Here is a 14,659-nt window from a genome sequence, read left to right as displayed (position 1 = left end):
GAGGTCTCTTCCAACCTGGTTGATTCTATGATTCTATGATCTTGCTTGTGGAAGAGAGCACAGTGGAGGCATCACAAGAGGCAGCTTATTTTTCTCCTCATTTCAATGCTGCAATGACTCAAGACAAGAGGGGACAGATGATCCCTCTGCCAAGAGATGGTGCATCAGAATAAACTGTCAGCTCATTCCTCAAAGGCCTCTGCAACACATAGATCTCAAACAGTATTTTTACAGCATCATTATCCTCCTTGGTAAATACAAACCCACCCTGCTGCCTTCATATTAAGCCTGCAGAGTTACTCAGGCAAGTGCATAAATAGTTCTTTTTCTGTTACTGTGTAGTCATCCATCATCTCTGGGCTTAATCTTCCCCAAAGATTACTGGATCTAAGCATGAGACAGGCAAAGGAAAGAGACCAGGACAGGTAGAATTAGATTTAACATGCCTGTCTCCCCTCAGCACTGGAGTTGTCACATTCAGTTGTGACTGCTAACACTCTTAGCTGGTTTAGGGCAGGGCTTTTTTCTTATTGATATAGCTAAGTACAGATATATACAAACTGAACAGAAGACTTTGGAGGGACACTTAAACTACAGCCCCTACAGCTTAGTTAGAAACTCCCTAGCTAGCTTTAAACCACCTACAGGACAGACCCTGAGTCAGCCTTGTCACCAAAAGCATGACCATGGAGCAGGACATTGTCTTTTTACCCTAGAAAATGATCAAGCCCAAAGATGTGAATCTGATGGTCCTAGCATGAGGCTTCACAATAACAATCCAGGTGCCAACTTCTACCTGCTCCCATCAGCTGCTGCTCACATTCTTGATTGGATCTGCTTCTAAAACCAGAAAACTCTTTGTTACAACAGCAAGATGGAGAGGTACCATATGTAGATAAAGGAAGATAAATAGCTGAGAATGCCTCTGATCCAAAGGAAAGGATGAGAGGGAGAGAGGAGCAAAGGTAATAGTTACTGAATTCAAAAGGCTAGGAACAGTTTTCAATTCATTTTTTGGTAAGGACAAGGACTCCAGTACTATCACATCTTCACATAAAACATGCTAGGGAAGGGCAAAGCATGAGTTCAGCAGTGGCATCCATGCATACAGCACACTGAGGAGCACCCAGCATAGAACCATAGAATCAAGCAGGTTGGAAGAGACCTCCAAGATCATCCAGTCCAACCTAGCACTCAGCCCTAGCCAATCAACTAGACCATGGCACTAAGTGCCTCAGCCAGGCTTTGCTTGAACACCTCCAGGCACAGCGACTCCACCACCTCCCTGGGCAGCCCATTCCAATGCCAATCACTCTCTCTGCCAACAACTTCCTCCTAACATCCAGCCTAGACCTCCCCTGCCACAACTTCGCACTGTGTCCCCTTCTTCTGTTGCTGCTTGCCTGGCAGAAGAGACCAACCCCCACCTGGCTACAGCCTCCCTTCAGGTAGTTGTAGACAGCAATGAGGTCACCTCTGAGCCTCCTCTTCTGCAGGCTGCACACCCCCAGCTCCCTCAGCCTCTCCTCATAGGGTTTGTGTTCCAGGCCTCTCATCAGCTTTGTCACCCTTCTCTGGACACATTCCAGTATCTCAACATCTCTCTTAAATTGAGGAGCCCAGAACTGGACACAGGACTCAAGGTGTGGCCTGACAAAAAAGATCCATGTACAGCTGCAAGCTTTCCCTTACCTGTGAGAAGCCCACAGCTGTGTGCACACATGCTGCAGTTTGCTGTGAACAGCATGGCAGGGGCACAAGCTCAATTGCTACAAAAGCTACTAAGTCAGGCTAAAGATCTGTCTAGAACTGGGTCTGCAGTGGATACTACCAACGGGATGAACAGCACAGAGTCATGAAGTCAGTCCAGAGGAGGGTCATGAAGATGCTCAGAGGGCTGGAGCAGCTCTGTTGTGAGGACAGGCTATGAGAGTTGGGGCTCTTCAGCCTGGAGAAGAGAAGGCTTAGAGGAAACCTTGTAGGAGCCTGCCAGTATCTGAAGGGTGCCTATGGGAGGGCTGGGGAGGGACTATTTACAAGGTCTTGTAATGACAGGACAAGGAGGAATGGGTTTAAACTGGCAGAAGGGAGATTTAAACTGGATCTTAGGAAATTCTTTCCAGTGAGGGTGGTGAGACACTGGCACAGGTTGCCCAGGGAGGTTGTGGATGCTCCCTCCCTGGAGGTGTCCAAGGCCAGGTGGATGAGGCTTTGAGCGACCTGTTCTAGTGGGAGGTGTCCCTGCCTGTGGTGAGGGGTTTGAACTAGATGATCTTTCAGGTCCCTTCCAACCCAAACCATTCCATGATTGTATGATTCTGTGAGTCACTAAAACACTGCTTCACCTTCCAGCATTTCATGGCTGGATTAAGCAGTATGCCAATGGATTTTTATGTCATGTTTTTTCCTAGCTCTTTAAATCCATGTGATCCTTTCAGCATCCTGAAATCCTGCTGCAAGCAATTCCTTAGCCTTCTCACCAATTGAGACACCTCCACTGAAATACACTGGGTGTAGTTGATGTACCCATTTCCTACACTGAAGAGACTCTCTTTATGCCACCCATAAGCCTTGACCAAACTCTTGGCCATCAGTTTTCCATTCTGAAGACTTGCATCCTGCATATTTCACCCTTATCTTTAAACACTTCCATCCCCAGGCTTTTGGGGCAGGTTTTATTTTCCCCCACAACAGAGAAGAAATCCATGTACTCAAACAAGCAGTGCAAGTGCCAAACTCTGAATTCCACAGCAAATGGGTGGAACCACTTTTCTGCACTGTGAAAATGAACTGCTTGTCTTCTAAAGGAGCTATTCAAATTTACCCTGGTTGACTGGGAACTGATAATGCACAGGGAACACACTTGAGACTTTTTCCACGTACTGAGTTTATTCTTGGCTAGCCACCCAGTTTAACTTTACATTAGAACCTGGACTTTAAGGCTTGCATTATGCATGAGAACCCAGGTAAGCTTACAGCATTAATTATTCCACACAAAAGAAAACCTGTCATTAGCAACTGAATGTACAATTTACATCATCAACATCATAATTCTCTTTCTTCCAATAAATTTGGGCAGAGCAGCTGCATCACTTTGCCATTTTCACTCCATGTTCTTAAGCTGCAGCTTCACAGGTATGGTCCTATTGACTGCAACAATTGTGAGTCTTATCACATGAACTTTTGACTGGAATCCATTATGGTGTCATTCTGCCTCTCCCACTGCATCTAGAATATCATGGTTTCAAAGTTCAGGGTGCTTTGTAAAAGCAATTTATCTGCCACCAGCATGCCTGGGGTACTAGCCTCTCACTTTACTACCTGAGACATCTTCCAGAGCTCTATCAGGCTGAGGGGGTTAACAGAAACTAACACAGAGAAGGGTGCTTTTCTGCTAAGTAATCCACAGAGCAACTGTAACCAGATTAAAATGTAAGTATTGAATGGGATGCAAGAGTGGGGTGAACATTGCTGAAGGTCAATAAAATGAGCAGAGACAAAAGTCACAGCCTCCTATTTCAGCAGTCTCAAGTAGCATTTCAAAGTTATCTTATACAAGTGCACAGGTTAATGAGACATCCAGGAAGGACAGGAGAAGCCTTTCCTAATTGTCAGGCTCAAGACAAAGAGAAGGGAAAAGAAGCCCTCTGACCTGGTGAGGAAAAAGTCCTGGGAATCTGACTTACTGGAGACATGAGTAACCAGCAATAGAACAAGGGGACACAGTCTCAAGTTGTGCCAGGGTAGGTATAGGCTGGATATTAGGAAGAAGTTCTTCACAGAGAGAGTGATTGGCATTGGAATGGGCTGCCCAGGGAGGTGGTGGAGGCACCGTCCCTGGGGGTCTTCAAGCAAAGCCTGGATGAGGCACTTAGTGCCATGGTCTGGTTGATTGGTTAGGGCTGGGTGCTAGGTTGGACTGGATGATCTTGGAGGTCTCTTCCAACCTGGTTGATTCTATGATTCTATGATGACAAGGGTGTAAAGTCAGCAGCAGCAAAAGGTTTAAAAGTTGAGCATGGTAACCACCACATTTAGTCAGCTCAGTGGTATGTGAACAGCAGACAGAGCCCACGGAGTGAGAGAGACAGTGGTCAGAAACAGCCATAACTAAGAGTAAGGTAGGAAGATACAGTAAAGAGAGGAAAAACAAGGCAATGACATGAAGGGACAGCAATGACACGAAGGGATGACTTCCAGGAACTGTCACCACATCACAAATATGCATTGAAGTACTCACTTTTTTTCCTGAGGGAAGGAAAAGGCTGGGCAAGTTAGAGGGTGAAGAGATAGAGCCCTGCGAGCACAGCGCTGGCTGCCAGGCTGGCTGCGCTGCCAGTGCAACGCTGCACTACATTCAGCCTGAAGCCATGGCCACCTCCCATCAAGATGGAGCACAGAGTGCTTACCCACGGCCTCAGCAGGGATGCATTCTCATACTAGGAGTGCTGCATCCAGATCTGGAGCCCCCATTACAAGAGGGATGTGGAGATGCTGGAGTGTGTCCAGGGAAGGGCCATGAGGATGCTGAGAGGGCTGCAGCAGCTCTGCTGTGAGCACAGACTGAAAGAGTTGGGGCTGTGCAGTCTGGAGAAGAGGAGGCTCCCAGGTGACCTTCTTATGGCCTTCCAGGATCTGAAGGGGACCTACAAAACAGCTGGGGAGGGACTTTTCAGGCTCTCAGGGAGTGACAGGACCAGGGGAAATGGAGCAAAGCTGGAGGTGAGGAGAGTCAGCCTGGTCGTGATGAGGAAGTTTTCACCATGAGAGTGGTGAGAGGCTGGAATGGGTTGCCCAGAGGTTGAGGCCCCATGGAGGTGTTTAAGGCCAGGCTGGCTGAGGCTGTGGCCAGCCCAACCTAGGGTAAGGTGTCCCTGGGCATGGCAGGGGGATTGGAACTAGATGATCCTTGTGGTCCCTTCCAACCCTGACTGATTCTGTGATTCTAAAAGGCAATGATGGGCACCTGGAAAACCCTCAGTCTCAAGCAATATCTCACCACACTGTCACAGCCTACAGAATCCATTGGTTTATTGTTACAGAACTCAAGATAAAAGATCTCCAAAGCGCTCCTGCCCCACAGCTCCACCAAAAGAAGCTAACCCAGCATAGCCAGATCCACAAAATGCCTGTGTCCATCTCAGTTAAGCTGCTTTCCCAATGACCAACAGGCTCATAAAAAACACCATGACAAAGAAAACCCACATGAAAAACCTGTCCATCACTTTGGCCACTTTCTTCCACTCGACTCCTTTGGCCCGGTTTGCTTTGTGGTCTCGTACACAGTTAGCAATATACTCAATGTTTTTCATCAGCATTTTGTAACAGGAACAGCAATTAACAGCCTCCCTAACCTTTTCACCATCACTCCCATAGCTTTTATTCACATTGCCATTGAGCTTCTCCTTGAGGTCACTGTCATCACTCCTATTGGAGAGATGACTCCTTACCTCTTTGTGCCTCCTCTGACACCCATCTTCCCCCTCTAACTTACTTTCTTCTTCCTTCTCTTTTTTTGGGCTTGTGCAGTTTTCACCCACATCATAAACAAAAAAGATTTTGGACATGTAGTCCAAAATCAGCACCCTGGCCCAATGTGGAACAGGCTTTGCTTCTGAGCCACAGTGATGGAGATTCATGATGATGATGGTCAGCGCAGTGGAAGCTGTGATCATGGTCATAGTTGCTATGTAGTACTTTCCTGGAACACAAAATAAAAACACATCGAAGTCACTACCCTAATCACACACAGAGCAGGGCAAAGGTTGGAGGGGACCTCTGAGGATCACCTAGTCCAACCCCACTGCTAGAGCAGGGTCACCCAGAGTAAAACAACTGAATGCAGAAATGACAATGTGACAGGGAGGTGGTGGAGCCACTGCCCCTAGAGGTGTTCAAGAGACATGTGGGCATGGCACTACTTGGCCCTGGTGAAGCCTCATCTGGACTTCTGTGTCTAGTTCTGGGCTGCCCAGTTCAAGGACGGGGAGCTGCTTGAGAAAGTCCAGCACAGAGCCACAAAAATGATGAAGGAAGTTGAACATCTTTCTTATGAGAAGAGCCTGAGGAAGTTGGGGCTGGTTAGCTTGGAGAGGAGGAGACAACTAAGGGATGACCTCATTGACGTTTATCAATATTTAAGAGATGAGTGGCAGGAGGATGGAGCCAGGCTCTGCTGGGTGATGCCCAGGGACAGGACAAGGGGCAGTGGGTGGAAACTGAGGCATAGGAGGTTCCATGTGAACCTGAGGAAGATGTTTTTCCCTGTGAGGGTGACACAGCACTGGAACAGGCTGCCCAGGGAGGTTGTGGAGTCTTCCTCTCTGGAGATATTCAAGAACTGTCTGGGTGTGTTCCAGTGTGATCTGCTCTAGGAGATCCTGCTCTGGCAGAGGGGCTGGACCAGATGATCTTTTGAGGTCACTTCCAGCCCTGACATTCTGTGATTCTATGGTTTAATGGCCAACATGGTATTAGATTGATGTTTGGACTCAATGAACGTAGAGGTCTTTTCCAACCAAAGCAATTCTGCAAGGCTATGACAATGTAGTGCTAAACACAAATGCAAATGAAATAAACCTTTAATCACCCTGATTCTCTGTGCTTAGATCACACTTAAGTTACTGTTTAAAAACAAAGATTAAAGCCATTAAAGTAAAACCTCCTACTGGTGTGCCTTTATCAGATGAGTGAGCACTGTATGAGCATGGCAAAGGTTTGTGAGTCACAGCCTCTGCTTCTTGAAACACACCCATTCAGAAAGCAGTTGTAAACTGTTTATCAAGAGCCTTACTCTTTCCCTGGGGTCTGCAGAACCCCCACGTTGATGGTTTCACGTGGCTCATAGCTTCCTGATGTATTAACACAAGGGATGATACCATTTTATTGGAGCTATTGACCCATCCCCACATTAGCAGCTGGGTGCCTTTGAGTTCACACAGGCCAGCAAACTTGTAGACCTCACCTGGGGTCCACAACTGTTGTCTGGATGTTCTTCAGACTGCACAGATTTTAGTCCAAAGCTCCTTCTGGCCAAGAGGAGGCAACAAGTACAGTGAATACAAGCCCTGCCCCTCAGTCACTGTGTTTCACAACCTACATACAGCTGACCAGCCAACCTCCTGTGGCTTCTGCCTGCACAAAGAAGCAGCTCCCAGCCCTGCTCTGCAGCCTCTGTGGGAAGAGCAAAGGCTGGCATCAAAGACATTGGATGTGCCTCATGCAAGTGTGATGTGACCCCAAGTTTTAAAGGGATTGAAAAATGTGGTGAGGGAATAAAGAAAGCAGAATGAAGTTAGGTCCTAGCTCTTCAACTTCAGACAGCATGATAGGAAGGTAGAAAAAGTCTCCAATATATCAAACCCATCTCCTAGGAGGGAATAGTTGCTGCTGGTGTGGGGAATGCATTCCCCAGCCCTATTAATTGGCCACATCATTCTTTAGATACACAGTAATGATGAGAATAAAAACGAGATCTGAGTTATCTTAAGGAAGCTGGAAGTCAATGTTGAGGCAACTCTGTTAGTTGTTCTCCAGAAGTCCCACCAGAGCAGCTGGGCAGCCTCACAGCCCAGGGTGGCAGATCAGCCAGTGGCAGGAGGAGGGCACAGATCAGATGGGAGGTTGCTGAACATCAGCCTTTTCACCACACATCAGCTCTCCTGAACTCTCAGACATAAATGTAAGGGATTGCCAATGTAACAACTGACAGATATTAAAACATAGGTTCATTTCAGCTGGAAAAGACCTTTAGGATCATGGAGCCAACCCTGAGCAACCCAGCCAGGCCATCCAACCATCTGGAGCTTTCAGAAACATATCTTGAAACAGAGTGACTTTGTGCTTGCAGCTCCTGCTTACCCTTCACATGCTGGTCCTAAATTTGCTTTCCATTACTACCTTTATTACCAGACATGATAAAATAATCCTAACTCATAGAATCATAGAACTGTTGAGACCATCAAGACCAGCCACTCATCTAGTGCTCACAATCCTGCCACTGCTGCTAAGCTACTGTCACTAAACTATGGCCCTAAGCACCACATCCATGTGTCTTTTAAATGCCTCCAGGGATCAGTGACATGGACAGTGTCACTGAGGTGCACTCTCAGCAAATTTGCCAACAACACCAAGATGTGAGGTGCAGCAGACACACTGGAGGGAAGGGCTCCATGCAGAGGGACCTTGACAGGCTGGAGAGATGGGCCCAAGCCAGCCTCATGAAGTCCAACAAGACCAAGTGCAAGGTCCTGCATCTGGGTTCAGGGAATCCCAAGTACTAATACAGGCTGGGAAGGGACTGGCTGGAGAGCAGCCTTGAGGAGAGAGACTTGGGGGTGCTGGTGGATAAAAAGCCCAATATGAGCCAGCAGTTTGCTCTTACAGCTCAGAGAGCCAAGCAGATCCTGGGCTGCATCAAGAGAAGTGCAGCCAGCAGGGCAAGAAAAATGATTGTTCCCCTCTACTCTGCTCTGGTGAGACCCCACCTGGAGTAATGTATCCTGGAGCCACCATTACAAGAGGGATATGGATGTGCTTGAAGGTGTCCAGAGAAAGGCTACAACAGAGGGCTGCAGCTCCTCTGCTATGAGAAGACTGAGGGAGTTTGGGCTGTTCACTTTGGAGAGGAGAAGGCTCCAAGGTGACTTTATATTGTGGCCTTTCAGTATCTTAAGGAGGCCCACAAGAAAGCTGGGAAGGGACTTTTTAGGCTGTCAGGTTGTGATAGGACTGGGGGGAATGGAACAAAGCTAGAAATGGGTAGATTCAGAGTGGATGTTAGGAAGAAGCTCTTCATCATGAAGGTAGTGAGACCCTGGAACAGGTTGCCCAGGGAGGTGGTGGAGTTGCCATTCCAATGCCAGTCACTCTCTCTGCCAACAACTTCCTCCTAACATCCAGCCTAGACCTCCCCTGGCACAGCTTGAGGCTGTGTCCCCTTCTTCTGTTGCTGGTTGCCTGGGAGAAGAGACCAACCCCACCTGGCTACAGCCTCCCTTCAGGTAGTTGTAGACAGTCACTTCTGAGCCTCCTCTTCTGCAGGCTGCACACCCCCAGCTCCCTCAGCCTCTCCTCACAGGGCTGTGCTCCAGGACCCTCGCCAGCTTTGTTGCCCTTCTCTGGACACATTTCAGCACTTCAACATCTCTCTTGAATTGAGGAGCCCAGAACTGGACACAGCACTCAAGGTGTGGCCTGACCAGTGCTGAGCACAGGGGCAGAATAACCTCCCTTGTCCTGCTGGCCACACTGTTCCTGATGCAGGCCAGGATGCCATTGGCTCTCTTGGCTACCTGGGCACACTGCTGCCTCATCTTCATCTACTATCTACCAGTACCCCCAGGTCCCTTTCCTCCTGGCTGCTTTCCAGCCACTCACTCCCCAGCCTGTAGCACTGCCTGGGGTTGTTGTGGCCAAAGTGCAGAACCCTGCACTTGGCCTTGTTCAGTGTCATCCCATTGGCCTCTGCCCACCCACTTAAAGACAAAGCATGCAAAGCTCACCTATTAAAGGTATGTTTTCAGAGGGAGGCATGATCTCTGCAACCATCAGCTGGAACACAGTCAGAGCAAGAAGAACTGTAACACCTAGAGACACTTTTTCTCCAGAGTCTGCAGGGAGGTAGAATCCCAGTGGGGCCAGGAAAGAGATCAAAATGCAAGGAAGCAACAGATTAAATATGTAGAACGAAGACTTCCTTTTCAAAATCAGAGTGAAGGTCACATCTGGGTAAGGCTCAGAGCAGCAGCCATAAGTGATGACATTCTTAACTGCTGGCATCCCGTGAATCTCCCACTCCACATCTTCTATGAAGTCAGAGAGGTCACCACTATCAAGAGAATTGATAATGTCTACCTGATTGCCATTATAGGTCCAGGAGCCAAATGTAAGGTTGCACTGCTGGCTATCAAAAGGGAAATAAGACACATCCACTACGCACGAGCTCTTTGTGATAGCAGGTGCATCCCAAGTGATTTTCCCATCATATCTCAACACAACATTAGTATTCACTGGTTCTGAGAAGTCATCATCAGCCCTAAAAGACAGCAAAGGGACAGTTAGAACTGCCAGGCGACAACCTAGAGTGCAGGCCAGGGAGGAAGGAGCAGGGGGGGGAAGACCTCTCACTTCACACCTTTAAAAGCATGCTTCTGAAATCATATTTGTGTGCACACTGGAGAGAGAAAATCAGAGGAGCTTTGCTGTGTAGCATAATCAAGTGCCAAATCCTGTACACAGCTTTACTCCAAGTTATTTGGGTGATCAACAACAAGTGTTGAAACAACAACCATAACCCTAGCTAAGGGAAGGTGATGGAAGTTCAGACTGCATGGCTCATTTCTTCCTTCAGGACCCTCCCTCCCCTCAAACTAACACTTCAAGCTGATGTTTCTCCAGCCATACTCACTTGTTATACAGGACAATATCTGGTCTCCAAACCAAATTGCTTGGAATCCTGATAGAGTCCAACCCATCATATTTATCTCTGTCCCATTTGAGATAGGCGTCGTACCAGCTCTGCCGAATCCACAAGTAAGTGGATAAAATTTGATTCCTTTCATCCTGCATAAAAACATAGAAACATTTCCAGCTGAAGGTGAGAAAAATCACAACTTAGATGCAAGTAGCATTTGTTGTACAGCTCTAAAAGAGTGCCCAAAATAGGTCAGAGTGCTGACAGACCACAAGAGTACACTTCAGGTGGGCAAATAGGCCCATAAAGATACAGGGAGCTCGTTTATTTTGAGTTTCTCTTGTCCAAACCTTCTACCTCTTGCACCCTCCCTACCTTTAATCAGTTGTCTAAGGCTCCCAGCATCTTAAGAAGTTCCTATTGTGAGCTTTAGATTATCAAACATTCAACAGATTCAGTCTAAGAAATACTCTGAAAGCTTGGCGAGACCTTGAAGCTGTAATTCCCAAGTCATAAAAGTCATTTTCCACTCTTCCTCCTTTTTCTTTTGCCTTACAGGTGTGTCTGGCCAAGCCAAATTCATAAAGAGGTCACTGAAGACTCAACTAGAGAGCTTATGTAGAAATTCTAGAACAAGCACTTGCTCTTTCTGTGTAAAATTCAGCATGAGTTGCCTGGAGGGTGCAGTAGCAACACCTAACTGCAAAAGAAGTTTGAACAACTCAGCAGCTCTGGGTATGCAAACTTATCATGGAAGTCTTAGTGTTGCAACCTAACAAAACTCTACAGAGAGCTGGTGAACATGATCCTCTTGAGGAGGCATTACTGAAGTTGTGACAGCAAAATGCAAATTGCTCTTCTTATTCCAGGCAAAAAGGTTTTACAGCTGGTACCTTCCTGCGGATCTTAGGAAATCAGAATCAGAGACTCAACCAGGTTGGAAGAGACCTCCAAGATCATCCAGTCCAACCTAGCACCCAGCCCTAGCCAATCAACTAGACCATGGCACTAAATGCCTCAGCCAGGCTTTGCTTGAACACCTCCAGGCACAGCGACTCCACCACCTCCCTGGGCAGCCCATTCCAATGCCAATCACTCTCTCTGACAACAACTTCCTCCTAACATCCAGCCTAGACCTCCCCTGGCACAACTTGAGACTGTGTCTATTTATTCTGTTGCTAGTTGTCTGGGAGAAGAGACCAACCCCACCTGGCTATAGTCTCACTTTAGGTAGTTGTAGACAGCAATGAGGTCTGCCCTGAGCCTCTTCTTCTCCAGGCTAAACAACCTCAGCTCCCTCAGCATCTCCTCACAGGGCTGTGCTCCAGGCCCCTCACCTGCTTTGTTGCACTTCTCTGGACACGTTCCAGTATCTCAACATCTCTCTTGAATTGAGGAGCCCAGAACTGGACACAGCACTCAAGGTGTGGCCTGAGCAGTGCTGAGTACAAGAGAAGAATAACCTCCCTTGTCCTACTGGCCACACTGTTCCTGATGCAGGCCAGGATGCCACTGGCTCTCCTGGCCATCTGGGCACACTGCTGGCTCATGTTCAGCCTACTACCTACCAGTGCCATCTACAGTACCAGAACTGTACTCTTACTCACCATGTCTTTAATCTGTGACAATGTGATCTGAAGGGTGACGTTGAGAACTTTATCCGTGTCTTCCACTGGTCTTAGAGCATTTGAGTAGTCCTCAAAGAGCTCATTAAAGAGCATGTGAGCATATTTTCCTTTGGCCGACTCTACAGCTAGATAACAGAGGTTTGTTCAGCACATCAGACACATTCACTGAGCAGTAGCAAAGATACCCTCTCTCTGCAGCTTCAGGTAGTCCTTGCTGTAACTGCATTTATCATTCATATACTATAGACTAGTGCAGAAAGAGAAGTAAGCCTGATGAAGCTATTCAAGTAAAGGCAGCGTTAACCCAGGGTAAAAGAATAGCTAACTCCAACTTTTCACACACACCTAAAAACACCCACTTCATCCAGAGATTCCTGCCTTTCCTCAAGGTAAATATTATTACCTTTCATTTTACTGATGCCTTCAACAGGAGTAGAGATTATTGACTTGCAGTCATACACCTGCAAAGCTAAAATCAGAAGCAAAGTCTGAAGCCAAACCTGCTCCCCAGCTAGTGACTTGTACTACTGCCCTAAATGCAGCACGGATAGATTCATGCTGCTCTCAGAATTTCCTCTCTTCTTCTTTTTTAACTGCTACCTGGAGGGGGGGAAATTAAATCTGAGCTGCTTTTCTTCACAAACTGGCAACTGCATGGTGTACAAACACATCCTTGCACAGGCATCCTTCCCAAGCCATGTATTTGGAGCTGCTTCTTGCTACCCAGACTTGGTCACCGAGGATAATTCACTGAAACGTGAGGTTTCAAATGACACTTCTGCTGTCCTGTATTGGTTTGTGCAGTGTATTTTCTCTAGGCAGCCTCTGCATTTCCTCCAGATAGACTCACACATTTCTGCAAGCAAGGGGCAAGGACAGGAACACTCATGAGCCTGCACAAATGCCAGCTGGCAGCAAATGCCTTGGAGTACATCACTCTCTGGTGACTCGCTGTGACTTCCTGGACAAATAAGAGCTCAAATCCAACCATCTTGATTAAAAAGAAATCCTAACAACTCAAAGCTTCACAAAGAACATCTAAGTCATGGCTGCACATGGCACTTCACTTTATCTACACATCAGCAAGACAAAGTAAAACGATACAGGTGAGAGACTTCTGGAGCTCAACCGTGCAAGACATCAGGACGCCAGCTCCTGTTGGAGTAAAACAAATCTCAACACAACATTTACCTACCAAGCAGTATTCTCACCTTGAAGCATCACTGCTGTAACCAGCAACCAGAGAGAGATGGAAAGGGAGGACAGGCTATTTCTCTTCATTTCTGGACCTTAAATAAAACAGTTTGCTCAAGGGCACAAAAACGTTTGCCACCATCCAAAACTAACAAACAAACAAACCAAATAAATCAAGTTGCACAGCAACATACAGATGCTGAGGCGCTGATGTGCTTGCTGGAAGCAGCTCAGTCCTCCTTTAGCAGCCGTCGGGAGTCCCAGCGCGACCGATGGGCTTTGTCCCTGGCACCACCCTCCCTCTCTCTGTAACCTGAGAGCTGCCTGCACTGAAGCCAATGCTGAGGAAGACCACAATCAGATGGGATGTCAGTAGGAAAACTATGCTCCACTGCATATTTTTTTTTACTACAGATGTAAGACGTTGACCTCAATTCAAGAGAGATGTTGAGGCGCTAGAAGGTGTCCAGAGAAGGGCAACAAAATTGGTGAGGGGCCTGGAGCACAGCCCTGTGGGGAGAGGCTGAGGGAGCTGGGGGTGTGCAGCCTGCAGAAGAGGAGGCTCAGGGCTGACCTCATTGCTTCCCACAGCTACCTGAAAAGAGGTTGTAGCCAGGTGGGGTTGGTCTCTTCTCCCAGGCAACCAGCAACAGAACAAGGGGGCACAGTCTCAAGGTGTGCTGGGGGAAGTCTAGGCTGGATGTTAGGAGGAAGTTGTTGTCAGAGAGAGTGATTGGCATTGGAATGGGCTGCCCAGGGAGGTGGTGGAGTCACCATCCCTGGAGGTGATACTGTGATACTGTGATTTCATGAATCTGGTCTTGCTGGTTTTCCATCTGGGGGAAAAAAAGAAGGTGGAGTTGGCCCCTTCTGGGCTTTCTTTGTCCAGGGGGGGAGGATTGGATTTCTCTATTACTTCTAAATTGTACATATATAATTGTAAATACATACAAATATATTGGTTTGTATGCTTGTACATTTACCTTGCTGCAAAATATAGCTTTTTCTTACATCCAAGCCATCTGAGCTGGTCTGGTAAACTTTAATTGAGGGGGGGAAGGAAGCAGAAGGAAGCAGAGGAGAGGGAAGATTTCCCAGCCCACCGCAGAGAACAAGAACTCCCCCTGATGCAGACAGCTCTGACAACAGTACTCAGCACAGTAAATCAGGAGTAAAGCTGGGCTCTGCAGACAGAATGTCATTCCCCAAAACACTACATTTTTTTTCCCAGGTGAACCTGACAAGTACAAAGAATTACAGAGTTGCTGGGCAGCTTTTGCATTTAGCCAAAAGATTTACAGCAGAGAGATATGAACATGGAACAACATCAGACCTGGCTTCCCATCTCCCCCAATGGTCAGAACTTTATTAGCTCTGTCTATATTGCTCATGTTGCCAAGATAATTTCCTAGTACTGCAGGCA

The 14,659-nt window shown here is 47.3% G+C and overlaps 1 protein-coding gene across 1 annotated transcript; it reads right to left on the bottom strand.

Moving 5' to 3' along the window:
- Window positions 1–5,060: 5,060 nt before the first annotated feature.
- Window positions 5,061–13,323, bottom strand: CHRNA9 (cholinergic receptor nicotinic alpha 9 subunit). Its single transcript, XM_064149412.1, has 5 exons — window positions 13,254–13,323; window positions 12,022–12,167; window positions 10,409–10,563; window positions 9,504–10,036; window positions 5,061–5,701 (listed from the first exon to the last, which is right to left on the bottom strand). Exons 1-5 carry the CDS (start codon window positions 13,321–13,323, stop codon window positions 5,145–5,147), a joined length of 1,461 nt encoding a protein of 486 aa, XP_064005482.1. The 3' UTR covers window positions 5,061–5,144.
- Window positions 13,324–14,659: the final 1,336 nt, after the last annotated feature.

The sequence above is a fragment of the Pogoniulus pusillus genome, chromosome 9 (assembly GCF_015220805.1).
Source record: "Pogoniulus pusillus isolate bPogPus1 chromosome 9, bPogPus1.pri, whole genome shotgun sequence".
In the NCBI taxonomy this organism is placed as follows: Eukaryota; Metazoa; Chordata; class Aves; order Piciformes; family Lybiidae; genus Pogoniulus; species Pogoniulus pusillus.
This window is presented reverse-complemented; position numbering and strand designations above follow the sequence as displayed.